General features: G+C 35.4%; 4 protein-coding genes and 1 pseudogene across 7 annotated transcripts in view; all 5 read right to left on the minus strand.

The window, feature by feature from the left end:
- The window catches only part of LOC143450011 (cytoplasmic dynein 2 heavy chain 1-like), a 32,975-nt gene extending 30,122 nt beyond the window's left edge, over positions 1 to 2,853 (minus strand). For both annotated transcript variants that reach the window (XM_076950507.1, XM_076950434.1), the window contains exons 1-7: positions 2,610 to 2,853; positions 2,146 to 2,289; positions 1,765 to 1,924; positions 1,292 to 1,441; positions 1,042 to 1,155; positions 503 to 741; positions 83 to 325 (exon numbers count right to left, since the gene is read on the minus strand). In XM_076950507.1, coding sequence (XP_076806622.1) covers positions 83 to 325; positions 503 to 741; positions 1,042 to 1,155; positions 1,292 to 1,441; positions 1,765 to 1,924; positions 2,146 to 2,289; positions 2,610 to 2,786 — 1,227 coding nt within the window. In that variant the 5' untranslated portion in view covers positions 2,787 to 2,853. The remainder of the gene's footprint in view (positions 1 to 82; positions 326 to 502; positions 742 to 1,041; positions 1,156 to 1,291; positions 1,442 to 1,764; positions 1,925 to 2,145; positions 2,290 to 2,609) is intronic.
- A 4,783-nt stretch (positions 2,854 to 7,636) lies between these two features.
- On the minus strand, positions 7,637 to 10,441 carry LOC143473191 (NXPE family member 3-like). Its single transcript, XM_076970070.1, has 2 exons — positions 9,203 to 10,441; positions 7,637 to 9,019 (listed from the first exon to the last, which is right to left on the minus strand). The coding sequence occupies exons 1-2, from the start codon at positions 9,976 to 9,978 to the stop codon at positions 8,065 to 8,067; spliced, it is 1,731 nt and encodes a 576-aa protein (XP_076826185.1). The 5' UTR covers positions 9,979 to 10,441; the 3' UTR covers positions 7,637 to 8,064.
- A 1,650-nt stretch (positions 10,442 to 12,091) lies between these two features.
- On the minus strand, positions 12,092 to 24,599 carry LOC143444303 (patched domain-containing protein 1-like). Of its 3 annotated transcripts, none has more exons than XM_076943492.1 (18): positions 24,489 to 24,599; positions 19,099 to 19,224; positions 18,752 to 18,949; positions 17,650 to 17,834; positions 17,336 to 17,425; positions 16,948 to 17,105; positions 16,323 to 16,443; positions 15,813 to 16,010; positions 15,524 to 15,651; positions 15,214 to 15,438; positions 14,831 to 14,981; positions 14,685 to 14,751; positions 14,365 to 14,532; positions 14,066 to 14,268; positions 13,545 to 13,859; positions 13,180 to 13,379; positions 12,867 to 13,070; positions 12,092 to 12,715 (listed from the first exon to the last, which is right to left on the minus strand). In XM_076943492.1, exons 2-18 carry the CDS (start codon positions 19,144 to 19,146, stop codon positions 12,285 to 12,287), a joined length of 3,090 nt encoding a protein of 1,029 aa, XP_076799607.1. In that variant the 5' UTR covers positions 19,147 to 19,224; positions 24,489 to 24,599; the 3' UTR covers positions 12,092 to 12,284. The 3 variants fall into 3 exon arrangements, with proteins under 3 accessions (XP_076799607.1, XP_076799605.1, XP_076799608.1); XM_076943490.1 differs by having other exon boundaries at positions 14,822 to 14,981; XM_076943493.1 differs by lacking the exons at positions 17,650 to 17,834; positions 19,099 to 19,224; positions 24,489 to 24,599 and having other exon boundaries at positions 14,822 to 14,981; positions 18,752 to 18,879.
- On the minus strand, positions 21,762 to 23,405 carry LOC143449495 (lambda-crystallin homolog pseudogene; annotated as a pseudogene).
- On the minus strand, positions 24,461 to 27,068 carry LOC143444306 (RING finger and CHY zinc finger domain-containing protein 1-like). The gene is made up of 5 exons (XM_076943496.1): positions 26,807 to 27,068; positions 26,460 to 26,645; positions 25,917 to 26,112; positions 24,716 to 24,799; positions 24,461 to 24,599 (listed from the first exon to the last, which is right to left on the minus strand). The coding sequence occupies exons 1-5, from the start codon at positions 27,064 to 27,066 to the stop codon at positions 24,492 to 24,494; spliced, it is 834 nt and encodes a 277-aa protein (XP_076799611.1). The 5' UTR covers positions 27,067 to 27,068; the 3' UTR covers positions 24,461 to 24,491.
- Positions 27,069 to 27,093: the final 25 nt, after the last annotated feature.

Here is a 27,093-nt window from a genome sequence, read left to right on the forward strand (position 1 = left end):
CTTTTCATAACAGACTTAACATTCCACATGTAACTGACTCAGTATAGCATATAAAACATTAGAAAAGTCAAGCTGAACCTACTTTGCCTGATGAGCCTCGTAATTTTTGACGTAATTTATCGGCCACAATATCTTCAGCAGGTTGCATGGCTCTTTGATATGACGACACTGCATTTCGCCATGCTACCTCAGTATATGGATTATAATGCAGAGCACTGACTTTAGCAAAAGTTTTAGCAAGGCTATGAGAGGAAATAAGCCTTTCTCTTTCTGTTGTTGAAAGAAGTCGAATCAAATGCTCATGGACTGTACGCAAGTCACATATCTAAAAAATTATATAATCACATGTAAAATGCAGCTGTATTAATTTCTAGGGTATCTTACACAATTGCAAGTAGGAAATTAAAACTTCTTGCACAGTAAAATAGTGATACACTATTATTAATTAGCATAAACTACATGGTAAAAACAGTATCAGCAGCAAGTATTTTTACGCATGCACCTCTTGAAAACGTTCCATGACATTTGAAACACTGCTTGACTTAAACTTCCCGCTCTTCCAAGGATGAGCAGGATACTGCTTCCACAAACGAGAAGTGAGAGTCTCACAAGTGCTTAACCACCTTTGGCAAAGAGCAATCGCTTGACGTAAGGACTCTCTGACAACTGGATAAGGATCCTCCCAAATGGAGGTCAAGTTGGTATCCAACCGTCTCTGTGCATATCGACATAATTCATCACCTGTTTCAAAACGGTATTCCTTTTTAAAACATTTCCTAGCACTCTTTTATTTGTTTAGCATCAAATCATTCTACTACAAAACTATTACTAAAATTTTACAACATTGATGCGAAAAATAGTTTAAATTGAACAATCAAAGTACAAAATTTCTGTAAGCTTGCACTCTACAATAACATAATCCAAATATTTTCCTCTTTAAATCTAGCAAACCTTGCACCAAATATTACATTACCATCTAATCATGTTTTACTATCACAGGAATGTCTTTTACGACACATACAATAAAAAAGAATGTTTTACCGATTACAGCAAGAAAATGAGCCATTCTTTTTTCACTGAACTCTGGATAATCATTCTGTTTCCATAAATCATCAAGGACATCATAGATTTGTTCCACAGCATCCACAGCGTCTCCTACATAAAAAAAAACAATGTTCGGTTTTCTTACCAATTCAAAAATAGTGCAAGTGACCTGATTAAGGATGCAGAGCTAACTTCATGAAAATATTGCGCCAGTTGTAGGGGGTTCATTCCTTGAATAAATGCTTACCAAGAACAAGATTGTCCACATTTGAAAAATGTTCTTGCAACGGACGAAGAAGCTCTTGGAAGTGTTGGGCTCGTTCCTGACTTTCTAACCGCGGTGCCGTGACTGCAACATCTTCCCAATACTTGCATTCATCCAAAGGGCCAAGTATCCCTAAAATAACAGCATAGCTTAAAGAGGAAACATGTAAAAGCCTACCATTGACATTGTAAATGGGAATAAAGAACTTGCATACAACAGTCAAATCCAAGTGTTGATCTTAATTTGTTCATTACATGACGCATGCTAAGATGTCATACTTGCAGCCATATTCCATAAAGAATAGTAAGTTACAAAAAGTCAATTAATTGCAAATACCATATTTAAACGACATACACAGAGAGGAAAAAACCAAACAATATAATGTTGTATATGACAACCAAAATGAAATTCTATTATCGGCTTTCAAAGTAAATGTAAATGATTATGTGAATCACCTGAAATATCTTCATCTGCGTTTCCCTGTGTTATTGAATTTGTTGAGTGAGATTTTCTCAGCATGCTTCCAAGATTTTGTTCAAGATCACTTAATAGTCTCTGTGTGTTCGTACTGATGCCAAGATTGACTCCATCTTTTATTAAACTTGGCACAAATACCTGATGCACACATACATTATATTATTATTTTCTTCCTGATTGTTGTACAAGCAGTTAATGTCATCGACAAATCACACTTTAACTGAAAAATATGACTACTACAGTTAGGCATATGAACTTTAATTTTAATTGAAAAGTTACAAATTATGTATTCAATTACCAACAATAACATTACTTGTAAGAAAATATTCAAGCCTCAACACGTGCAAAACATCACATACTTTTTGCATGCTGTGGTACAACCCATTAACCATGTCTGGCATTGATGAAATGAGCACATTTGTATGCAAATTATCCAAGGTAATGGCTTCTGGTTTGTGTTTGAAAAATACCAAAACATGTCCATTTGGGGTGATACCTGTAAGCTGTAAGTCAATGCAGATCTTTAAATAAGCTCTGTTGTAAATAAGTGTCTACAGTGAATTTTCTCAATGTTCTGACACTAATTCTGCTACAAAAGTTACAAAAAAATGAGTGGCAGTGTAAATTGCAACCAATAATGTCAACATTTCGAAGGAAATACACCGTTTTAAATATTCAAAGTATATGTAGTAACGCTATGCTTCCTCTGCAAAATTAAATACTGTATGAATTAAATACTGGTATGCTATACATTAATTTAACACACAATTTGAGTTTTTGTAAAATATGCTCGGAACATGAAAACAAATAAGCCTATACGTACATTGTTGACAGCACAAAAGTTTTTGGTAGAATCCAAAAAGGTCACTAAGGTCATACAGTTTCCATTGTTCAAAAAATCTTCCACTTCAAGTTGATCCAAGATGGCATTTTTACCTTTTTTGCCAAAATTAGAAGCCACAATTTGACTTATATATTCTTTCCTTTCATCAGCAGCCATTCTGCCATTCAGTGACAGTTACCAAGTTTAAAAGTGCCTAGTCTTACACAGAACCTAGCAACAATTTTACCAACTGTGTGGTAAAAGTATGAAAAATTTCAATCATCAATTTGATAGCATGTCTTATGACTTAGATTTCTCAGGGCTAGTTCAGAAGTGCGCAACTAGATGACATCACAATTTGATTAGCTGGGTTCTAGAATGCAAAGGCATCCTGTGGCTGTGCACTTGTGCAGTTGACACGATTTCTCTTACTATAGGCTTGTAAAGGCCAAATTTCTCACCTTTGGCTTTACCGAAAATTATGACAATTTTTGACAAAAAGGTTTGCAACATGCAATAGTTAATTATGAGTCGGCACGTGCAAATATGCCAACTTACAAATTTGGCAAACACATTGATGATTTTCATTTGCACAAACACCACACTTTTGATTTGTCTGTAACTCTCAAGACACTGACAGACCAGACTGTACTCTTTGTGTTGTACAAATGTAAGAAAATAGTGCTTCAAAATCTAAAGCTTGGCAACAAGCTTCAACCAACAACTTAAATAAATTCGCAATACATGACTAATGATGCAGACTGGCTGGCAAACCAAAGAGAATACAAATGTGATATGAGATTATTAGTTTAGACCACTTTCAGACTTTACGCACATAAAATGAAGTTTTTTCATGACGTTTTTAAACTTGTTTCTCACAAAATTTGTGATGAAAAATCGTAGCAAAAATTGGTTTTAATATTGCTGTAATGGATAAGGTTTTCAATTAAAACTGCACTAACAACTCACGGCAACAAAATCAGAGCAAATCACTGACAGACTGCCACCAGTCTGATAATGAAACTTGCCAAAGGCGTCAGAGATTCTTTGAATCAGCGATATTAGTAAGAAACATAAATTATTTTGCAAGTATGGACAGTAACCCTGCTGGCAGTCACCATTTATTACAAAAATTGTTTTTTGTTGCTCACTTGTATAGAGCCAGACTGTGATGTTTATTTTCTTAATTTCAGGAAATGCCACTTAAATGCTTTAAGCCATATCTATCAAAGACATAAAAAAATTGGAACAACATATTCCGTACTGGTAATGCTACATTTTCCGAAAATTAGCTTTTAAACTACTTTTATTCTAGCTGATAAAATCCCAGCCTAGGCTACAGCACAGCGTAAATTTTAGGAAAAGCAAACCTCATTTTATAGGCAGCATGTATATGTAACCTAAAGCTGAATCTCATTTTCTGTTTCCGCCAAACCGAATTGCAAAATCTAGGCCTAACCTAAACCTGTAAAAGCTGCCTTGCCTATATCATTTTGTAAAAAAGATAGATTAGGAGAAAAAGACAGGCCCAGTATTACCCTTAATTAATTATTATCCGCAAGTGTTAACCTACAGTATCTTTGAAAGGCTGAACATATGATGTTGGTAGTAAATTTTAGTTCTTCTGTATGAAATTTCACGTCCAAAAACAAACGGTAGACTAGCGAGCAATATCGCAGCACATATCGTTACCTTTTCCACTAGCTACATGTCATCGTAAACAGGTCAAACATCAAAAATGAAATAAAAGAAAAGGAATTTGCTCCTGAAGTCACAGCCGCTAGAATTAAAGCTAAAGCGGTATCCTTGTCATAGAAATTCAATAATTATCAAAAAATCATACAATCATAAATACCGCGGAAATTTAGACAACAATGAATGATTACAATAACCACAATTACTACGACAGAATTACAACTTTGTCGTAAACGACTCTTGTTAAATTTATACAATGTTTTTTTTCTGTAAAAAAGTGTAAAGCAAAGCATTTCAAACCACTGTCGACAGTGATTTTTTCTTTCAAGACCTCTGCAGACTTGTCAAAAAGGGTTGAACCATAGAGTAATACAAACCTTGAATAATGACAGATTAGCCAATAGAAAAACAAGACCCGTGCCTTGTTTAAGGCTAACAAAACAATGCCGTACTAAAATCTGTCATCGGTTGCAAACTATCCAACACGAAATTTCTGCTGATATTAGAAAATCAAGTCAAAGTTTCTTTAAAATTATCAGTAAAACGTTGGAAAGCAATTTATCAATAAAAGTAGTTGGTCGCTTTATAATTAAGCGACGATGTGTCACGTACTTTTGAAGTTGACAGAAATTACACAATTCTTCGACCAGCAAAAAACAATTGGACCTTTGTTGTAAGTCTTAAAGTGCATGGAAATTTTATTGATATTCGAAAATTAATATCAAAGACTGCCCCTTTAAAAGTCTCAGCATAACATTCGAAAATAATTAATGCAGTTTTACAGCAGTGTACAACATTGCTTACGATTAAGTGATTGTTAGTTTTGTGTCTATGAATTTGACGGAAATTACGTCACATTCCTGTCAAAAAAGAGGAGTCTCACCTTGCACTTTGTCAGTCGCAAAGTAAACCTATACATGCAGAGGTGGGCAGTCGGTACTTTGAAAGTACCGTCGTTAATGTTACCGGTACTTGGAAAAAATTGTACCGACGACTCCGGTATTCGGTAATATTAAAAAAAGTAGTTCGGTACATTGTTGGTACTCGGTACCGGTACTTTTTGTGTAAAAGATGCTGTTGGAAATGCAATGCTTGCCGCTATTATATACTCGGTAAAGGTTACTCTAGGTTAAAACATATGTGACGTTGCTCGCTTGGAATTTTACTTGACATTTCTAGATCTAAGAAGATCAACAGGTGTTAAAATTAGTACTAAGTGTTAACAAACATGTATTTTTGAAAACATAGTTGTTAAAATTTCGAAATAATTACGTGAAAAGTACTGAGCACAGGAACCGACTGAAATTTCTTTAAAAAGTAATTCGGTACAGATAGGTTCTTCAAGTGTACTTTTTTTCAAAAGTACCCACGGTAACGGTAGAGGTACTGAAAAAGTAAAGCGGTACAGTAATTCGGTACTATAGCACCGCGGTACTGCCCAGCTATGCCTACATGAAATCTATTTTAATATACCGTAGGGCGTAAGCTATACTAAAAAATAACAAACCCGTATTTTTCTGTAAAACTCCCAACATAACAATCGAAATAACACGGTGTAGGTTGTACGAGTTTAGCTCTGGGAGCCAGGAAAACTTAGGTAGTGATGAAGTTGCATGGCGCACTTTAAACTACGGTTTTCATGAAGAGAGAGCTATGACAACAAAGCTCGCTCGGGTTCCGAAAAAAAGGGGAAGATATTATCGACAAACGCAAACGTCAAATGGAGTTTTTCAACTAGTCTTGCAGCCTGCACAAAATAATAAAAAGCTAGCCTTTTCAAGTTTACCCGGAGATCCGACACTTTTGAGTTAGTTAAGCAGTGGGCTATAGTCTAGACCAGGGCTACTTAACTATTTTTAGCAAAGGTCCAGTTACAAAAGTTCAAAATTTGCTTAGGTCCGTTATAACTCTCATGAAGTAATTTACAGTCATACAAATGTATTAAAATACTGTATATAAAATATAATTCTCTGGATGGGTATTAATTTAATTTTAAAATTTCTGGATTTTAAATTATTTAATTCTCTGGATTTTTTTGACACAACACATGAAATACGGTATATACAAAATCCAGTAGAGCGGTATTAGCAAAACCAATAAGCGAAGTTTAATTATTGTGCTGTTACAGCTTTACCGTTAGAGGGATAATTAGTATTTCTTTTTCTTGATAGTTCTTTAAATCTTGTTTCTAAAGTAGTGAGAGCGAGTTAAAGGCAGTGGCGAAGGTTTTCATTGGTCATACAAACGGGAAATTTATTCTTTATGAAGTTCATGTTTGAAAACGCTGACTCGTAGCTGTTGCACTTTGATATCAACAAGGCTTGTTTGATTTGTTTGAAATTGTGCTATTGTCTACTGTTTTTTTTTGTTTTTGCAAATCAACGATAATGGAGTTGGTTTTGTTAAAAAACTGGTGTCCTTTATGGGTTGCAATTAGCACCTTGCTGATGATGGGCTTTACCAAGAAACAGCGCTGTCGAAGGCTACATCCCCTTAGTCAGCTTAGTGGTTTTGTATTAAACTTGTGTAAACATTGTCTTATCAACAAAAGATGGCGCAAAACGCCGGCTGCCCCGATTGACAAACGACCTGTTAACAAAAACCGCTAGAAGACTAGTTTGCGCTACCACTTACACACTCGCTGATTAACTGAATAAGCAAGAATAACAAAACTAATGATGAACGATTTCATTTGTGTAAATACTGAGGCAGATAAGGTCCGGATTCAACACTGAAAAGGTCCGCATTCGGACCGCGGTCCGCCAGTTGAGTAGCTCTGGTCTAGACTCTAGACTCTAGAACATTTGTTTTCAAAAAATTTAAATTTTAAAGAATTGCTGAAGTTGCGCTTTATATAGGTTCCTTCAGTAAGACTGCAATGTAAAATATCATTTTAGCATTCATGTAGCCTCTGTGGTGCCGAACTTAGAATCCATGAAAAGGTTTGCGGGGTCTGTAGTTTAGCTTATTTGTGCACTACCATATCAGGATCAAGAATGAATACATCATGACTTCATAACTCCAACCCATTCAGACTTTTATACAGGCTTGTAAAAGTGATGAAGCCTGGTTTTAATTTATCTGAGATTACCTCAATGGTTTTTGAAAAAAAACTAAACGTTGATACGCTTTCGTTTCTTGATTTACAATTTCCGAATTGGAAAATATTGATAAATAATGTTATAAATATTGATATCACTGATACCTTGCATAAAACCCGTAATAGAATAAGAGTAGATTACGAAATGGTTGATCGTTATATGCCGATTTACAATGCAAGATACTCGTATGTGATAACTAAATGGTCAAATAGGAACAACCCAATGTGTATGCACATAGTAAACAAGAAATAAATATGCAGCACTCGATTGAAGTCACGATGACGTTGATGTGACCGTGAAGAGAAAAACATCCACAGGCACCAAATCTGATTACAGATTTCAACCCGACAAGGAATAAAAATGTCAAACAGTGCGTTTGAACTGATCTGCAACAGACCGCCATTTACTAATTGCCTCCTTGCTTCACTACTGAAAAAACCCTTTATTTCTCAGGATCATGTTAACACTACAATGAAAATTCTTCACGTGATGCAACCATGTGCTCTATACAAGCTAAGTATGCATTAATTTCCAAGCATGTTTGGGAAAAATAAATTTAATTTAAACCATTATAATAATAATAATAATAATTTATCAAAGAAAACCTTTTTAGATTATATATCATGCAATAACAGCTAGGAAAGAAAACTGTCAAAGTGTTATATCTCACAAATATGATTAAGTAAAAGCAACACTTCCTTCTCTAAAACGAAACTTTTTGGATGATAATCATCTAAGGGCATCACTGTAGTGAAGTCCCATAAGTTTAAATAAAACACATTTGACATATTTTTAAAAATTTCTCGCAATAACGTTTCATATCTCAGTATAAGCCATTCTTCCATTGATTCGACTACATTCATTCCTCTAACAATAAACTTAGTGTTTGGGAAAGACTTGTGATGTCGAACAATGGCTTCTTTGATGCCCGACAAACGGCGAACATACAAAGAAGCTTCATAGTCTAACAAATGCGCTCCAATGTTAAAGAATACGTAAACTTGACCTCGTTTAGCAGCTCGAATTCCATCAATGGAATCACTTATATAAGGTCGGCTACTTGGAGGACCTGGATTTCTAAGAGGCGGTCCATGGGCTCTGTAGTATAGCGTTATATTACTGTTGCCATCTTTACTTCGTGCTGTTTTCGGTTGTTGCCAAACTTTACTGTTATCTGGACCATAAACATTTAGACTAAATCTGTTGGCAAAATTATAGAAAAACTGTCTGATTGTCGAATCACCAAACATATAAACTTGTTTGTGGTCCAGACACATTCGAAAATCTTGTTTACTTTCAATTAATTTTGAGTCCAATGTCCTTATCCAATTTCTTTGGTGCAAATAGACCGATGGCGACGAAACAGGTAAAGCGCTTGATTCATTGCGTTCCATCCCATTGGAAACATTTATTTGTATTCCTGATCCTATAATTTCTGCCAAAGGGCCGTAGCGTTTCGGAAATTGCACTTTATCACTGTACGGTGGTTCGTTTAATTGATAATTAATAACCACCCAAGTAATTGGTGAACATTTTCCTGAAGGTGGTAAATTGCAAAACCAAGTTTCTCCGTTTCTGGGATTACCGTAGTCGCACATGAGCTTGTCTTCGTATCTGCACACCAAAACGCCAGCATATGAAAAGCAGCAACGATGACTATTTGGGCAATAACTAAAACTTTCACCATATAATAGTGAGTACAAAGGTGCTTCCAAACTATATCTCCAAATGAATATGGAGAATTTTTAAACCAAAACATATCAAAAAGTAAATATGCTAGATTTGGTTCGTACTTACCCGTGGTAGATATTTAAATCCACATTGCATTCTACAGTTTCATTCGTTTGTAAAGTTGCCGAATAGTTATGTCCTTTGTGATTCTGCATGGAAGTAAAATCTATGAACCCAGCAATTCCTTCCAGTGACAATACCAGCTTCACTTCTAAGGTAAACGTGCCGGCCATTAAAAGCGGAACTTGCAAAGTGTAAGATCCATTCAAATGGTCTTTAATGTCACAAGCAATTCCATCTATCAATGCTCCGTCTGGTGCCTTTCGAATTAGCCTTGCTCTGAAGTAATCACCTCCAAATGTTTTGTTTCGATTCAATCTGTCCTTGGCTTGTAAATGAGCTACCAGAGTATCACCTACTTTGAACTTTTTAACGTTTGTCCCCAAAGTAACTGTTGATGTATTCCATGTAAAAGCTTCAGGATTTCTTGCGGTATTTTTAATTTTGTATTTTTTAATCGAACTTATAATCAGCGGGAAATATTGTTTCCAATTAAAATTACACTTTTCACTTTTGTACATCCCCGCCATACGAGTAGGCTGACCATATTTGTCTTTATAGACAAGTCCATAATAAGCAGAGAATGGATCCAAACTTTCACTGGGCGGGATGAAATATGCGGGTAAAAATTTTAAGGGATAATTTTGTTTAGCAAAAATACTATTTTCTAATGACTGGTTCAAATACGTGCTTGCAAACAAAACCACATAGAAGCAGGCGGCAACGACAACGGCAAATAATTGCTTTTTCTGCATAAACAATTTCAAACAGTTTTGCAACATTATGGCTTCTACTTAGTTTTTCTTTGATATTGAAAATAATTAAGTTATAGTTAAGCATATAAGAGACGATTTACTTCAACTCATAACCTGATATTATTTATATTCGGCAGCAACAGTTTTGTTAACTTGTAATTTGTTTTCATCAACTGAATTTCTTTGATTAGATTTTTAACTGACTGCGGGATTCTTTTCGAAAAGTATATTTAATAGTGTTACGAAGAGGCGGTAACCTTGCATGCTTTTCTATGACATATTTGTCTGAAAGTTTGAAGGGATATTTTCGTTTTACAAAAATGCTATTTTCTAATGGCTGACTCAAATAAATCTTTTCAAGCATAACCACATAGAAGCAGGCGGTAGCGACAACGGCAAACAATTGTTTTTTCTGCTGCATGAAAGTTTTCAAACTGTTTTGCAACATTATTTTTGCGTGAATTTTCTAGAGTGCTAAACGTTTTCGATGCTGATGCTAGCAACAGTTTTGTAAACCACAATTTGTTTGCCCACAAACTGAATTTACAGTTGTTGTACTTATAGTATCCGCCAACTGACAGGATCGTTTTCGGCCATTGGATGATTAATCAGCGAAACTACTTCGCTAAACTACTTATGATACGCTCTACTACGTATAAATGATGTAAATCAAAATAGCATAACAATAAAATAAGTCTGAACAAATATCCGTCAAAGTTTGCCAAGCGGGTGCACGTAAAGCACATGAATGAGTAGGGTTCATTTGTCTGGTGACTATTTAATCATCACCTCTTTTTAAAATTGGCAAGAATAAACAACTCGACTTCAAAACCAGTTATCAGTTCGTCACTATCACTTTGCGCATAATGGCTTTGTTATGTTTCTAAATATTATTTTCCGTTATCTTTTATTTGCTTTTATCACGATATATTTCAGTATATTGTTGTTTATATCGTAATACGGGTTCCCTTAACTATTTTCTTTCTTTCTTTATAAGTAGATGGATTGACTGAAGTTGAAATAATTGTGTTCTATTGTAATAATCATCCAATGAGTTTAATGTTCAAATACCGTCCTAAAAAAAACAAGACGCTGGAGCTTAGCGTTACGTAGAATTCTGACATTTTACTGTTTGACGCCTCGATAAAATAAATAAATCTAAAATGTAGAGAAAATAATTTACAGTATTGTACGTCTTTTGGTCTTTTCAGAGATGGACACTCGATATACTCAAAGCCTGGAGTTATAATTGCCGGTTTACTTGGTTACGTATTCGGTTACTTATTCTCAGTTCAACTAGCTTACCTTATAAATCATTTTTACTGGTTGTAGAAACCAAAATTTCAATTTCGTTCATAAAATTTTGTGCAAGTTTGAATGAGTTTATGCAAATGAAATAAAATTATGTAAATCGAAGTAAATTTATAAAAAATCTATACAAAATATATTCAAACGAATTGATAAAGAAATAAAGTTATAAAAAATTCAAATAATTCATTCAAATTCATTTAAATAATAAAAAACTTACCTAAAATCATACAAAAGAAAAACTTTAAAAATATCAAAAATTACTAAATTCCAATCTAACTTTGAAGGTTATACAAACCAAAAATATTTCTTCCTATTGAATGATAAGAGCATAATGTCTGCAGTACAGCTTCAGAGTAGTAATGTATTTGGTTTTTAATGAATTTCTTAAAATTTATTTTGATTTGTCTGATTCCAAATAAACTGTTTTAATTTGTATAAGGGATGCACCGATAGCAAGCTGGCCGATAACCGATTCATCAGCTGCCGATTATCTCGATCTTTATTTTTCAACTTGTTTTGAAGACATTGAAAGTCTCTATGTATTGTGATATTTCCATAAATGGACGATCATAAATCCGATAAATCAGCTAAAAAGTGATTTCAATTCATTAATTAACAAGTTAGTCCAAAAAGCGGTATATCGATTTTTTTCCAATTACTTGGACTTTTTCTAAATTAATTGGACCTTTTCTGTTTTCAAATTCGTTAGTTGGTTGAATATAAATTAATTAAAACTTATTGTAGATTTTAGAAGTTTGTTTGTTTAACACAAATATATTTAAACTTGAATGAATTTATCTGCATTTGTAAGAATTTTTTCAAATTTACACCAGTTCTCATGAATTTATTTCAGATCAAAATATTTATACAGTCAGGTGAAAAGTACACTCTTTGAATAAGTAACCGAATAAATAATCGGAAAGCAACTTCGCACCGGTTATTTTCACATACAAACATTCTGGGACAACGCGACACGGAAAAGCCTATTTCATAACAAGCGACAAATTGTTTTGTTGTTCAGTTCATAAGCAGGTAACATGTTGCTCTATTCTTGCATCTTCTTCATCAGAGCGAAAACTAGAAGCTCTCTGGAAATCGTAGAAGTATCTTCTCGCGTGAAGGTGTGGTCTAGATTTGCTGTCCATGGAGATACCCGTGCTGTGTACTTGCTTGTCGTTAATCGGTTCCTCCGCTGTCACGTTTGAAAGACCACGAGTTATCTTTTTAGAAGGCGGGAACACCGTCAATAAAACCGGTAAAAACAAGAACACGTGACCAGCCGTGAAAAATGTTGAAATCATCAAAGCCACTAACGGTCCGCGAGACATGTAGGAAGCTTGGTAGGCGAGGATTAGAGAGCATACTAGTACGAGAAGGAAACAGAATGTAGCTTGTTGGCCGCACCTGCGCAACGCAATGTTTGCCCATAGAGCTCGACCGCCATTTTTTCCCGCTTTAAAAAAATAAAAATCAGATCATGTTATAATCATCTATTTATCATCTGCTGTCACATACTCGTGAATATTGTTCTTTGATATATTTTTAATTTCGGTACTACCAGTAGTTGGCTAATTGAAGCTATAGCAAACAAAAACTATACGTACCTACAAAAAGAAAAATCATGTCAGAAACCACACCGACTGAAAATGAAAAGCTGAAAACAATGCAAACAATTGTGAAAGAATCGAGTCCGATGCCACAGTAACTTAACATTCCTGTAATTCCGAAAGATACCGAGGTACCAGTTGCAGCACACCAGAAAACAACCAACGCAGACTTCAGAATAGCAACAGCAGCAAAAATAGTCACTGTCAACAAAGTGTATCTTGTTTAGCAAATTGTCTTAAAATCTGTATAATGTCAACTCTTTTTCCAGCAGAAGTGAAAAATTATGTGATCAATCTCCTGTGTACCTACCAACGCTAAATATCAGCAGATAAATCATTGGCTTGTTAAATTCCCCTGCTTTTATACTTTTCCACCAATCAAACTCTGGAGCGTCAATGTAAAGTGAGTTTATTGTTGAAAAATTGGTTTCTTTCAACAATTCACTAATGGTTAGTAACAGTTGTAATCGTTCGTCTGTGAAAGATGCATGACGCATGTGATATATCCACCTAAACAAATTGCATATGATTTGGATAAAATGGAGGCAAGTTAAACAAATAAATATAGTCCTACCCTGAAAACTGAAGGTAAAATAGCTTACATATGAAATGGTAAAATTAGCTATATACGACACAAAAAGATGCGCCCAATACACTTCAGTTTTGTTAACTTACCTGAACCCAGTGAAACCTTTCTTAGCGTTCCCATCACCTTCTGCATAATGCGACTCCGAAGAATAGTTGATGTCACGAGCATAGTAATGCTTAAACTCATCGGACTGAGTGAAATTTTCCCACAACGTCTTCCAATCCTTATCTTCTGGCATGGACATAAGGGATGGAAGCTCCTTATCGGTTCTTATATCCATTTCTTCGCTTTCGGTTGAAGCGGAATAGCCTTCGTCTGCTGGTGAGTAATCATCCTCATATATTCCAACAGCCTCGCTGCTTTTCCCAGATAGGTATTGTGCTGTTTCTGACTGAAAGCTCCTTTAAAGAATACCTTGAAAATGTGATTTAAGTGTCATGGTGGATTTTTATTTTGTTGGGACAAGCAGAAACAGTCAGTCAATACAAAATAATCGAGTAACGCGATTTCCCTGAATAGAAAGAAACAAAAAAGAACTAAAGTATGCTACGCTTAAGTATAATACTAAGTATATAGTGCAATTATAATTATAATGAGAACCACCCACTGAATATAAGCCAAGAACCAATTTCTGGAAAGTATGTTATCAACGGCTTCGACTTGTATCAATTTGTCATGGATTTCAAAAAATTCCTCTCTCACATTTTTATCCCATGGATTCCCGGCAAACTTGCCCATGACAACAAAGCGGCAGCCAACAGTGTCAAAGTAATTTTCTTCTCCTTTCAAATACTTATAAGCAGCACTGTCCTGCGTTTTACACAAACATGTTTGTCATCATACCTACAATATTAACCAATAATTATCCTGGAAAATATGTAGATATTTGTGAGGTAAACAACTAACCATTGAAAGAAGTTGGCTCATACTAATTTGCTCCGTGAAATGAACGCAACCAACGTAAGAAAATGAGATATAAGTAAGCAGGATAATCACTCCAATGGGACGAATGCAGTTGGCTGTTACGTTTTCGATGTATGCGTCGATCCAATCTCTCATTTTCCTTTTTAAGTTCTGAAACGGTAATCTTGTTTTGATAAACATTCTAGAGCAACATATAGACTAAGGTAAATAGTCAAGCAAAGGGAAAACTAAAAAGAAAACAAAATTGAAGAAATTTCAGAAACGTGTATTGTATTTGGTGTTCTGTGTATTTGCTTATCTACCGTTAGTTTACTTGCTGAAACATTCCTATGAACGCGACGAGAATTTGAACCCTGCTGCTCAACAATTCTACAAAATAAGCAAAAAATTACTGAAACTTCTTTCAGGATAATTGTTTCTAACGCCGGTCAGCAAATACCTAACGGACATTAGTTTGGGCGCACGGCGAAGCCTTCTGTTTCCATGAGAAACTCCGAGCTTTGTGCAACATTTAAAGGTCAACTCACTCAGCTTGACTTCATACAGCCTTATACATGCTGGAAAAAACGTGACCTGATACAAGAAGGTCAGTGTAAAACCTGCGGAATGTATAAAAGTTGACAATTGAAGTTTGATTTAATCTGATCGGCAACCGGATCAATTGCATTTATCGCTCAGACTATCAATACCTTACTTCCTAAATGAAATATTATTGCATACACTAACTTGTTGATAAGTCAATCCTTCCACATATACGATAATACGAAATAAAGAGATATCTTTCTGTATACGGTGGCCGGTCTGATGGAACTTATTCATGCTATCACTTACCTATGCAGCTCATAACGCACATGTTTCTCAAAGAAGACAAACTAAAAGGTATTGCGGTCATAGCGAAACTGCCAGCAAAAATGAAGGTTAAAGCGATACAGAATAAAAATATTTCTTGGTAGGTCTGGACAAATGTTTCATCGCAGTCTGGTTCATCGCAAGCTGAACAGGTCTCATTGTATAGATACCGTTTTGCATAAGATGATTGAAACAACCCATTGACAACTAAAATTTAAATAAATCATCAACGCACAATTATACACAGCAATATAAGTAAGATACAAACATTTAGAAACGTAATTTTACTCACTTGTTATAAAAAGGGCACACAATACAAAATTGAAATCAAGAGTGCCATACATAAGCAAATGAATGGTATATGTACTTAAGAGTGACATCGTCAGACTAACTGCCCCGCACGCTCCAAGGTAGGCACCACTAAAAAGTAATGTTGTTGACAATCAAGATATATTTTGTCCAATTGGATGTATTGAGGAAGAATGTATTCACATTCCACTGCACAGATATAACAGTTTACAGAGTCGAGAATGGAAAATGAAAAATAATTTTATTTTTTTCTTGATTTAGTTACAACTCACAAACAGAGAGTGTTTAACCAATTGACGTATACAAGGATGAGCAAGAAATCAATGGAGCACAGGACGATGGCGTGATATACGCCAAAACTGATGTTTTGTAACCAAGCCTTGTTCACACTCTGCGTAGTAAATGGGTACAGAATAACGTCCCTTTCATCAAGTGAGGAAAAGATATCTTCGAATTTGTATAACCACAATCTACGACAGGGCAGAAAAAGTGTCAATGTAGACTTTGTGGTAACCGCGCGAAACAATTGCGACTAAAACTGTTCGTGAAGATGTCATTTATAAATGCCTTAATGTACAATAGGTTACCCTGAAGATGAAAAAACTGGAAAATTTTAAGGAGAGTGTCAATAGTTCTCAGCCTTTTATTTTAGCAAATTACATCAGAGAAAAATATTTACATGGAGATTATCTCAATTCTAATCTACCAAGTGCAATACCAACATTTATGGTTTTCTTTATTTCAACCATATAGTCTCAAAAATTAGCTAAATCCAAGCAGACCTTGCTTTTCTTCTTTCATTTTTTGTGGCATCTCGCAGCAAAAAAAAGGTTCGAAGAGCTCTAGCAGAAAGGGTGTGCAAAGCATCCTTGTCAATAAGGCCAACACTCAATCCCAGTGAAACTGCAACGGCAACAGAAATTGATGGTAAGCAATTCGATTACAACCGATTTTTTCAATGCCATATGTTTACAAAGAAAGCACTTTGTTAAAGAAAAACATACAAGTGAAACGTAAATGTCCAGTAGCTTACATAAGCTACATATCATGACGTATAGTGGTTTGGTGATTTTATGCTACCTTTCTACCAATTAGCAACAGTTTCCAAACGGCGTATTCATAGGAATGTTTACTTGCAGCACACCGATTTGCAACACACAAAGCGATAATCACACGTGATATATTATATCTAATTGAAGCCATTATATTGAGATTTTATTCGAAATATCAAAAATTACAAAAATATCTATTAATTGCTTTTATAATTATATCCACAATCCATTCCCATATGAACTGGTATAGTTATTCACATAAATTTTGCAGACAACCGAGTTTTTATTACTGTAATAAAACCGAACAGAATCCTCATTTATTGGATATAGAAAACCAGCTGTGGAGTTGAATTACCTCTTCTGTTGTCCATCTTCAGGCAACGAGAGGAAGAGCCGGAGCCGGTTAGGTCATTCGAGTTGGAATAGGATGAAATTGGAGAGAGCAGCGCTTCTAGTGTTTGAGTTTTTTCTTCGACCTTCAGTACGACTTTATGTGATGGAACCGCAATGGAACTGTATAATAAATAATGCATAATAAATATCTGCCTTTCTTGTTGGTTCGACTTTTGTTTCGTTAAACCGAATTCTCCAACTAAACTCCATCGACTTTTTCCTTAGTTCTAACAGTTTAATTCTATATAGCACAAAAAATGTCTTGCCGACTAAAACTTAATCTACAACAGCAAGACTTCCTTTATGAGATTTTTTCTTTAACTTATACAATAATAGTTTTGATTACCAACCATAGAAGCAAGTCCATCAGGGGATCGGTCAAGCAGTAACTACTGGTTTCGTTTCTTCCAAGAGTTGGCGGTACTCTTTGACAAACCTCCCTGAAAAACGATTGTGAAGAATGTTCATTATATGTACGATCACTAAAATCTACTTTAACAAGTGTAATTTCATCCAACAAGTCTTATACAGTACGCGTTCACTAAATCGGAAATAATAATTTTGAATAATAAAAGTTTTTTCTTCTGATTTAAAAATAACTTAGTAACTTTTAAAGACTTTATAATCATTTTTCTGAAGACAATTAATTGTTGTACGTGCTCACTCGTAAGTAATAGTGTTCCCATTTGTTGGATCTTCGACGCGTATGTTTATCGCTACATCGTGTAATTTCAAGACCACGCTTAAAGCATCTTCTGTAAAGATATCAACAACCTGTCTCGTTCTGATCAACAGATAACCGCAATGCCTACTGCTTCCAACTGAAGCCCAAGTGTCTCCAAACCATTCCTGCATTTAATATGTATTCATTGAGCAGCAGTTTGTTCCGTTTGTATCAATAATAAAGATGGTGATGGATGAATATAACTACATATATATGTGGTTAATTTTATGCAAAATAGTGTTTGTATTTTTGATTTTTTTTTTGCAAAAACATTATTTATTTGGCGTTTGTAACACAATCCTTTTCTAACACTGTATTGTTTTATTTCAGTAGTCAACTGTCCGCCGTCAAAAAAGATTGTTAAGCTAGGCTTTATCATCCATGTACTAACAATTTTAAGTGTGTTAAGCTTTTTGCACGCTGGACAAATGTACAACCAATCACATGCCTTTACTGCATATTTCGTTTGTACAATAGTTCTCAAAAACGTTTAATTTGCTTCAGACAAATAGTCATCTCTGTCAGATGTGATCGTATTCAAAGAACTAGACCGAACGAGTCACCTACATACGATAAAAATTATCGATTTTAAGATAAAGTTGATTGAAAAGTGTCAGAGAAGCGAACTAATGCTTGCCTTGAAACGAATTGAGAAGAATTAATGGACAGCGAGCAGATCTTTGTCTGATATCAAGAAAGCTAAAGCGGAACGGAATGTGATAAATAAGCTTGCTACCTTTTGCTTAGAATGGCGTTTAAATAATGCAAAAATGGGGTTTAGATTCATGATAAAAAAACAGAAAAACTTGACGCAGAAAGGAAACTTACCTTTTTAAATTCTCAACAAACAGTATATATTTTAATCAGCTATCGTATGATGATAAGGAAACATATTTGAAACAATATTTAAACCAAAACAAATTTCATCAAACTTCCATGGATGTAAAAAAGTTATCTGACGTTTAGCCTATTATAAATGAATGGTAATTAAACTTTTAAGGTAACGTGATAAATATATGCAGTATATTACGTGTAAGCATACCTTGTCAAATTCCCGTATTTTTTCCACATTTTCATTTGGGGAAATAAACATATCTTTTACGTTGACTTGGTGGACTTCACGGCTGCGTCCAGTATTTGCTAACATGACCAGACCAAACACGATGGCTAGTAAGACTGGTATAACCACAAAAAAGATAGAGTGGCCATGAATAGCTGATCCAATAACTTGAATGTATTTCTAAAAAACATGAAATTAATTCAAGAGAAATTCTTTTAATGTTAATTAACATATATAGTATAGTTATAACATCACAAATGCATGCTTAAGCCTATATAGGTTTAATTGCAAACATTCTCTATATCTAAGTATAGTTTCTGTCAACTTACATAAATTCTGAAAAAGCGGCAGGTTTGAAAACTCTCTCGATTTTGCATCGCCAGAAGTACTGTCTTAAATAATTGTAAACAATAGTAGACAGCAACTCACACACGCCTCTATTGCACCTATAGAATCTGTATAAATAATTTTGTCACGTTTCTATAACTTATGTTGAACAGTATAGGAAAGTTGAACAAGCCTAAATTGGTTTCATTACTGTCTACCTATGCATAGTTCGTACTTGTAGATGTGTAAATGTGTTTTAAAAAATGTTCCAAAATTGAACTCAACTTAATATTACAGCGAAACGTTTGCGCAATGCGCAAGGTACAATGCATTCAAAACATTTGCGGTGTAGGTACGTCAAGCAGGCTCACAAGCTTATACTTTCGAAGTTTCACAACCAAAAATTGATCAAAGCCATGCTTTACGTCATAACCTTATTACAATTTTGACGGTCTCAAATCGATTTTGATATTGATTCAATTCTTATTTAAACAAAGATAGACGTTATAGTTATGAAGCCGATACATGCAAGCAATGTGGTTATCTTGAAATAAGGAAAGTCTGGTTTGTGTACAAACGCTACATAACTGATTCTTAAACAATTACCGGTACCGAATTTAGGCGAAGCCTTTTTACCAACAAAAATCTTACAAAGCTATATATAACTATAAATGCTTATTGAAAAAGAAATCTATAACATACATCATGAGGTTGAAATAATAGAAATTAAATGACAAGAATATATCAACCTTGTACAGCTGCTGGAATTCATTAATATTTTCCTTCCCTTTTGCTCATCCTTAAGCAAACTGTATGCGAGAGTGCTGTTTCGAACGCAAACTATACGAACTTTTACTCGGTGCTGTTGAGAAATGTTTCTGTGCGAAACCACTCTTACAACTGCTCATGCGTCTTGAGCTATCACTGTCTGATATAGACCTTGGGCGAATGAGACTGAAGCTTATTCAAATCACGGCGACATTTCTTTGCACGGTGGTTATAATTTAATTATGAAGCCCAACCTGGAAACATGCATCTGAATCAAGCGGCGGTCACAATGCCAGAGCGAGTTTTATGTAAAGTTGTTTTTGCTGGCGGCTTTCAAATATTTGATGCTAGTTTGCAAATAGGAACAACGAACGAAAAACATTTATGACCAGAACACAAATATAAGACAAACAGATATACAGTATGTAATGGCTTAGAGAGGACCCGTCACATGCATTCAATCTCAAACCGCAATTTTACCAACCATCGTTATCAAGGACCATATCTCACGGGACAAGCAGCAGGCACGAAGTTAACGACAAATGATCTAGCTAAGTCGTACCTTATCGCCTGATCAAACTACAACAGTTTAAGTGGCTTTAAAAAGCATGTTTCCAGTTTAATAGAACGCAAGTGTCAATAAGCACCGTCAAAAGTCAACGGGACATGATCACTATAAAAAAACTAGGTTACGGTTAGCATTAGTTGTTTGGTGCTCAAATTCGTTCTGATGCTGACTTAGATTGCCGCCCGTTTAATTTAGCCAATAAATAGAAAAAGTTGCTCTTCAGTGAATCTGCTATGGTTTTATCCTCTATGCTCTATAGTTATCTTTTGAAGAGAAATAAAATGATTGATGGATTGGCATGTCTTTAATGGCCATTGGCCACCATATACAAAAATATAAGCTGCCTCACTGAAAAACATTTTTGCAGTAAATTTGTACTAACTTACTATACTTTTGTAGGAAATCATTTTATTTACACTTAACATTCCATCCTTAAAACTAAAGACTTATGTTTTCACATTTCAATTTCAGCTAATAATAATAAAATGAAAAAGATGATTTTCGGTACATGTCAAGGTTTAAAAATTTTCATAAAATATTACTGGCCGCCATTATTTCGCAAAGAAGTTGTTGATTTGAAGGCATTTTTCATCTTTCCATGGTAACCGAACTCAAAACGTAACTTTCTTGAATATCATTAAGACTTGAATATCAATCTTAGTTAATCTTTTCTTAAAATCAGTGATATACGTCTTTGAACACTTGCTTCTGGTGCAATTGCACTAGGCAAATACTAATTAGTATTAACCAATAACCTACTGTTGCCCTGGAAAGGCCTGCGCATAGTCAAAAAGGATACTCGTATGCAATGTTTGTTCTTTCAGAGCGCGTATACGCAAACAGGGGGGGGGGCTCTTGAAGGGGGGCCTGAGGCGACCGCTTCGCTAGCCTCAACATAAAACCACTACTGCCTAGCCCTAAACCATGTGTCGTCTAATAACTCGCATGCATTTGCAAATGCTCAAGTTGAGCACTTTTTTGTCATATCATAAAATATAAAACCATTACATTTTTTGTGTATTTCAACGTCTTGGAGATGAAATCAGACCAAAATGTACTCTTGGTTGTGTATACCAGGGTTTGCACCTTCTAAGGCCGGCCCTGATTGGCAATGACGACTACTCAAACTACGCACAAGCCTACTGGAAAGCTTTCATTTTGGAATCCAGCGGTTTACGCCAAAAGAATGAAATGCAATATTTTACGCCACGATGAAGCAGGACTAAGTCCGAAAGACGGATGTAAATAATCATTTTAATTTAAGGTCATCGCAAAACACAATGAATTAAATGGACATATAAATAGAACTGCCCATATAGGCCAAGTCAATCAATCAATCAATCTTTTTATTTTTCGCCGAAAGCGCTGTGGGCACGAAAAATCAAGCGAGTTGTTGCTAGCACGCGCCAATGAACAGGAAAACGTGACAAAACCGAAAACGCTTAAAACGTTCTCAAAAGAAATAACGTTGGTACATGCTGGTAACAACTAGCACAGCCACTAAACCCATAATTAGTTAAATCCATAAAACATAAGTTGAAAAAGCGAGAATTAGGCAGACGAGCAGGTGGTGTATTCAAGCAACTGATGAATGAAAACTGCTTCAATGCTGTACATCAGAGGATGGGAAAAGAAACCCACAGTAAAAGAAACCCCATCCTGGGCAAGAGCCCGGTTTCTGGTGGCCATAACACTAAGGAAGGGCGTTGTTGATTTGCCCGAGTTTGTACAACAAGAATGCACACCAATGACAGTCTTTGGAAGATGTGATGACAATACCCATCATTGCAAGATAGAAATTTCTCTGGTACATCGACAATGTATTTCCAATGAATTTCACATTAATGCAGTACAATCCTACTTAGAGAAAATTTCGGTAAACAGGAAAAGACATTATAACTGTATAAAACAAAACCAGACATGTAAGAAGTGATTAAAACAATTACTATGGAACAAACAGCACGATTCATGCAAAAAGAAGAAAACGTTGTACACAAAAAACTTGCCATTTTGTGTTCATTTCCGATTACCTATTTGTTTTTTAAGTTTAGCTAATGCCATTAATCTAAAAATCTATAAACTGTCGACACTTTTAGTTCATCCGGAACAGAAGGTATTTTAGCAGTCATCTGTTGTTCAACATAATCCAGAGTTTTGCTATCATAACTTGGTATTGGGCCAAAACTTGAAGATCTCCTTTGAATTGAAAAGCGTATCTCTGCATGCAACATTTTGTGCCTTCGGCGTTGAGATGAATCGTTTTAAATGGGCCAATAAACACATAGCCTATCTCAAACCCAAGCCAATAGTGAAGATCTCGTCAAAATCTTCTGGAGTCATAAAACCATCCTCCATCAGTTGGCATCCCTCATTCAGGATTGCGTACTGCAGCCTGTTCGCAGCGAAGCCATCAATTTCTCGTTTTAATATTACGGATTCCTGGCGTATCTTTTTCATCATTTCACGTGTTCTGTTTACAACATGCGCACTTGTTTCAGGGTGGGGCACGATCTCTGCTAGGGGGCGTTAATAAGGTGGATTACATGAGTGAGTCACAACTCACAATGCATTGTGAAACGCCGCTAACCCGGTGAAGATTTTCGAAGGTAAAATATAAGAGGCGGGACTCGATAGAATCATTTCATCATTCATACAAAGCTCGTTTCACTTTGACAATATATCCATCTTCAGATAAATATTTTCAGGAGCACATTCCTGAATACAATTGGCAGCTTGAACAGCGTTGGACAAACTATCAGTGGTATTTAAAAGAGAAAGTTGTTTCTCAGCTAACAAACTGCCCTGATTTTACAGGTCATCCAACTGTTGCTCTACGTACAGTTGTGCTCCCTGAAGTTGGCAACGTTCAACGTCATAAATCATCACGTTAAATCCGACACAGGAGAAGAGCATAGCCCAGGTTCTTCCTATCAAACCAATGCCAATGATATCGACTTTGTCTTGGCCAGTCATTTTGCTGTAGGCCTAGTTACGATATGTTACGTTACTAAAATAGGTAATGTAAATCGCTTAACGAGCACAATGCTGTAAATAGCCTGTGACACCTGAGGAGCTTTTACGTAGCCTACCTTGAACAAATGTCTCTTCACTGAAAATATTAACTACGTTTGTGAATGATTATTTATTATCGAATAAACGTAACTTAATATAATCAAGTTACCTGTTATACTTTCGAAAATTCAAAATACAACTGCTCTGTGCATATCTTGCATGTTTTATTTTAATATTTTTTCCTTTAGTAAAGCAATCTTTCTGTGAAATAACACCGGTTAAGGAGACATCAAACACTTAAAACTAAGATCTCTATGCCTTTGTTGGACGTCTTACGTAGGGCTTTAAAAACCTGTTTAGACCAATAAGAAGGCAGCATGGTTGGTGTTGTTTTCTAGCCTGGGAATTACTCTAGCAGGTGGCGTGCTTATTATGAAGAATTAGGCTAAAAATTGGCATGAAAGTAGCTAAAATCGTTTTTTAGGCCAAAAATTATAGTGTCGATTATGCGCCTTTGTTAAAAACTTTGAATCATGGTTTTTTGATGGCATTTTATGGAATGGTAGTTCAAAGCATACTAAATTGACACGCAAAATTTCAGAGAGCCTTATGGAGGATTTTTCGAGTAATCAGTCTTTTAGTAAATTCACTGTATAACAAAACAAACAAGGACTTTATGGCATTTTTTGGTGTTTGACGCCTTCTTAAACAACACATCACTACTCATGATGCTGAAGTTATTTGCGTCTCCCGCTTGTGTCAACTAATTAGAAAAACGACCACTGCTGCAGAGTCGTTCATAAAGCCATCATACTAGGTAAAATTTTTGGTGAGCTGACCAGGATCTGCCACTGACCGCACAAAGTCGTGTAATTCTTTTGACCAAAATTGCCCAGAACACTAAAACCGCGTCACAAATTTTGCTTAAGATTTAAGACAAGCAGGTGTGAACGTGACTTGATGGCAGACGCATCTGTCCGAATCTATGTGTGCAACTATGTACGCTCGATCACATCAACGTTTATAAATGACTTTTATTCTCACTTATCACACTCGGGTCCCTTCGCTGTTTGAAGGTCCATCTGCTCCACAAGTGTTGTATGAACCACAAGTTTCACATTTCATGCCCAAAACATGAAATTTAACATGGCTCACCTATAAAGAAAGAAGGTTTGAAAATTGATTAAAACCGGTTATGTAACTTTGAAAAAGTTTACATTGGAAAATGAAGGTCCACTTTTAAGTAGACTACACTATCCGGTCAAACTTACGTTTTGGCAATCTTGACACAATATCCACTGCTTCATGTCCGAATATTCCGATGGCATTGGTGTAACTTGAATTTCTTCATCCAACTATGAAACAGATGTTAAACATATATGAACATAACTGACATAATTGCAACAAGATTTCAGCGTTGTATGCAGTGATGGGTATCAAATAGGCTATTTGCAACGGTAAAAAATTTGGTTGAAACGCGAAAAAAACTAAGGAAAAGTAGAAATTACTTCTTATATCCCCGTCACTCCAAACTAATTCTCACTACACTCTAAAAAACTTGCCTTTTCAGGAGAAAACTCAGACGAAATGGATATAGTTCAAAAAAGGTCTGGGTGTGAATTTCGAAATTGCACCTTAGAATTTTGGGTTGATTCTAATTCGGATTCAGGTCGATTGTCATCGTGTTTGTAGGAGAACATGTTGCTGTGTTGGCGTATGAAATTTGGCGTTATAAACTGGCCTATACTTTACAGTTTGCAATTTTGAGAACTAAGTTATGCATCATGCTTAACACACTCAAGTACAAACAATATTATAAAATCACTAACGAAAAAGATTCGAAAATACTTGGAAGTTAAACATAACTGACTGCTCTTCGCATATGCTTTCAAACGTTATGCTTTTAAAAAGAAAAGCGTGTATTAAGGATGTATTAGGCTATGCCCACGACAGAAATGTGTTTGGGATATGACGCGTTTGGGCGTTGGTCAGGTTGAGTGAGTCTTGTCAGGATATTAACTGGGCAAAGTTACACTTTTCAGCCAGTAGTTCACAACTTGTTATCACTTTTTTTGAGATTTTCACAGAGCGTATTGAAAGCTAGTTTGGTGTAACCAGAAAAACCCACGTCTGAATGAGATCACAATCCGATTTTTGAAGACGGGTTGACAACTAACTCGACGGTATGACAACGTAGAATTTCGCATTCAAGCGTGCTGTTTTCAAATCATGCGAGATTCGAAAAACGAATGTGTCAAAGAATTGTTAAGATAAGCGCGAAAATTGTTTTCTTAGAAGCTTATCTCTTTTACTAACAACTTCTATTCCAAAAATTTCTAGTTACTTGAAAGGTTCCATTGTTACTTTCGCGTTATGACTAATAAATACTACATTCTCGTCATAAATGTCGGTTATGTTCGAAAAACAAGGCGCTAGATCGACAGCTTGTTTTTTTGGTGTAGGATCACCAACCTTTTCCCAGTATTGTTTCATGTCTTCCATGGACACTCCACACGAAGGACAGCGAAAATTTCCCGATTTTAGCAGCATCCTGTAACATTTTGAGTGAATTAAATGGCCACATTTCGGAACATGTGCGGGGATCCTTGACGTGTGAATGTCTTCCATGCAAATCGGACAATTACTCTGTGAACTTTTTTCTATACACCTGAAATAACCATGAAAATACTTGGCATCAACGCCAGTCTAGTAATCTTGCCATCTTAACTTTATGCAATTGTTAAAGTGGAAAAATTAAACATTATTTCTTCAGCAATGTAAAACATGCCTATGCCATTATTTCACTAAATCTGTTTTTTCAAATAAAGAAAATAGCTAATAAAGCAATTTAAAAAAAAATGGAATAATTCAAAATTTTGTACCCATGTTTTGTACACATGAGTACGCAAAGTTCGCATTGATGCAGTAGTTTGTGTATGAACTTTTTGTTTGTGACAAGAAGACAGAAAATCATAGTGCTTTAAAAATACTGTAAACTTAATTTCATTTTAATACCTATGTGCATTTAATTTTATCGTGGGTAAACAAAGTCCGCATTTTTCGCAGTGAAAAAAATTATCTCGGCCTCCAACTCTGCATATTCCACATTTGTCGCAATGAAACTGACCTTTATCCCGGTCATCAAACATGCAACAAACTGGGCAAAAGTAATTTCCAAATGAAATTCCACAAGATATGCACCTGGTAAAAAAACAATTACAACTTCAAATTCGGGTTTACATATTGTAAACAGCAACAGAAATAAAAACTTGCTTAGGGATTAATGACACCAAATGTAAACAATTACAAAAACGAGGCCATTTCATTTGGCAAATATGTACAAAGTATTAGAGTGAACATACTTATTTGAAACTGGCTGCTTGCAGTCACATGATGAACATACCAGTCCTTCGACGGCGTGTCTGTTTAACTGGTGTGATGTCACTTCCTCATCATGACAGATGCGACATGTAAAAATTTTTTGACAGCAAGGACTGACAAATTTGCAACGGCGTGTGTAATGAATGCAGCCATCTGAAATCAATTCCTTATTATCAAAGTTAAGATCATCAGATGTTTCATCACAACTATCACTTTTATTGGAACTGTCACTGTCACTCATTCTACAGCCAATTCCCTGGGTAACATA

This window comes from Clavelina lepadiformis, chromosome 1 (assembly GCF_947623445.1).
Source record: "Clavelina lepadiformis chromosome 1, kaClaLepa1.1, whole genome shotgun sequence".
NCBI lineage: Eukaryota > Metazoa > Chordata > Ascidiacea > Aplousobranchia > Clavelinidae > Clavelina > Clavelina lepadiformis.

Coding starts and splice junctions, on each gene's coding strand:
- LOC143473191 (XM_076970070.1), bottom strand. CDS start 9,978: ATGTTGCAAAACTGTTTGAAATTGTTTATGCAGAAAAAGCAATTATTT. Junction 9,020..9,202: donor GATTTAAATATCTACCACGG/GTAAGTACGAAC, acceptor TTTGGTGTGCAG/ATACGAAGACAAGCTCATGT.
- LOC143444303 (XM_076943490.1), bottom strand. CDS start 19,146: ATGCAAAATCGAGAGAGTTTTCAAACCTGCCGCTTTTTCAGAATTTAT. Junction 17,835..18,751: donor AAATACGGGAATTTGACAAG/GTATGCTTACAC, acceptor TATTAAATGCAG/GAATGGTTTGGAGACACTTG. Junction 15,652..15,812: donor TGGTTAAACACTCTCTGTTT/GTGAGTTGTAAC, acceptor ATTACTTTTTAG/TGGTGCCTACCTTGGAGCGT.
- LOC143444306 (XM_076943496.1), bottom strand. CDS start 27,066: ATGAGTGACAGTGACAGTTCCAATAAAAGTGATAGTTGTGATGAAACA. Junction 26,646..26,806: donor AAGCAGCCAGTTTCAAATAA/GTATGTTCACTC, acceptor TTTTTTTACCAG/GTGCATATCTTGTGGAATTT. Junction 26,113..26,459: donor ATAAAATTAAATGCACATAG/GTATTAAAATGA, acceptor TGGTTATTTCAG/GTGTATAGAAAAAAGTTCAC.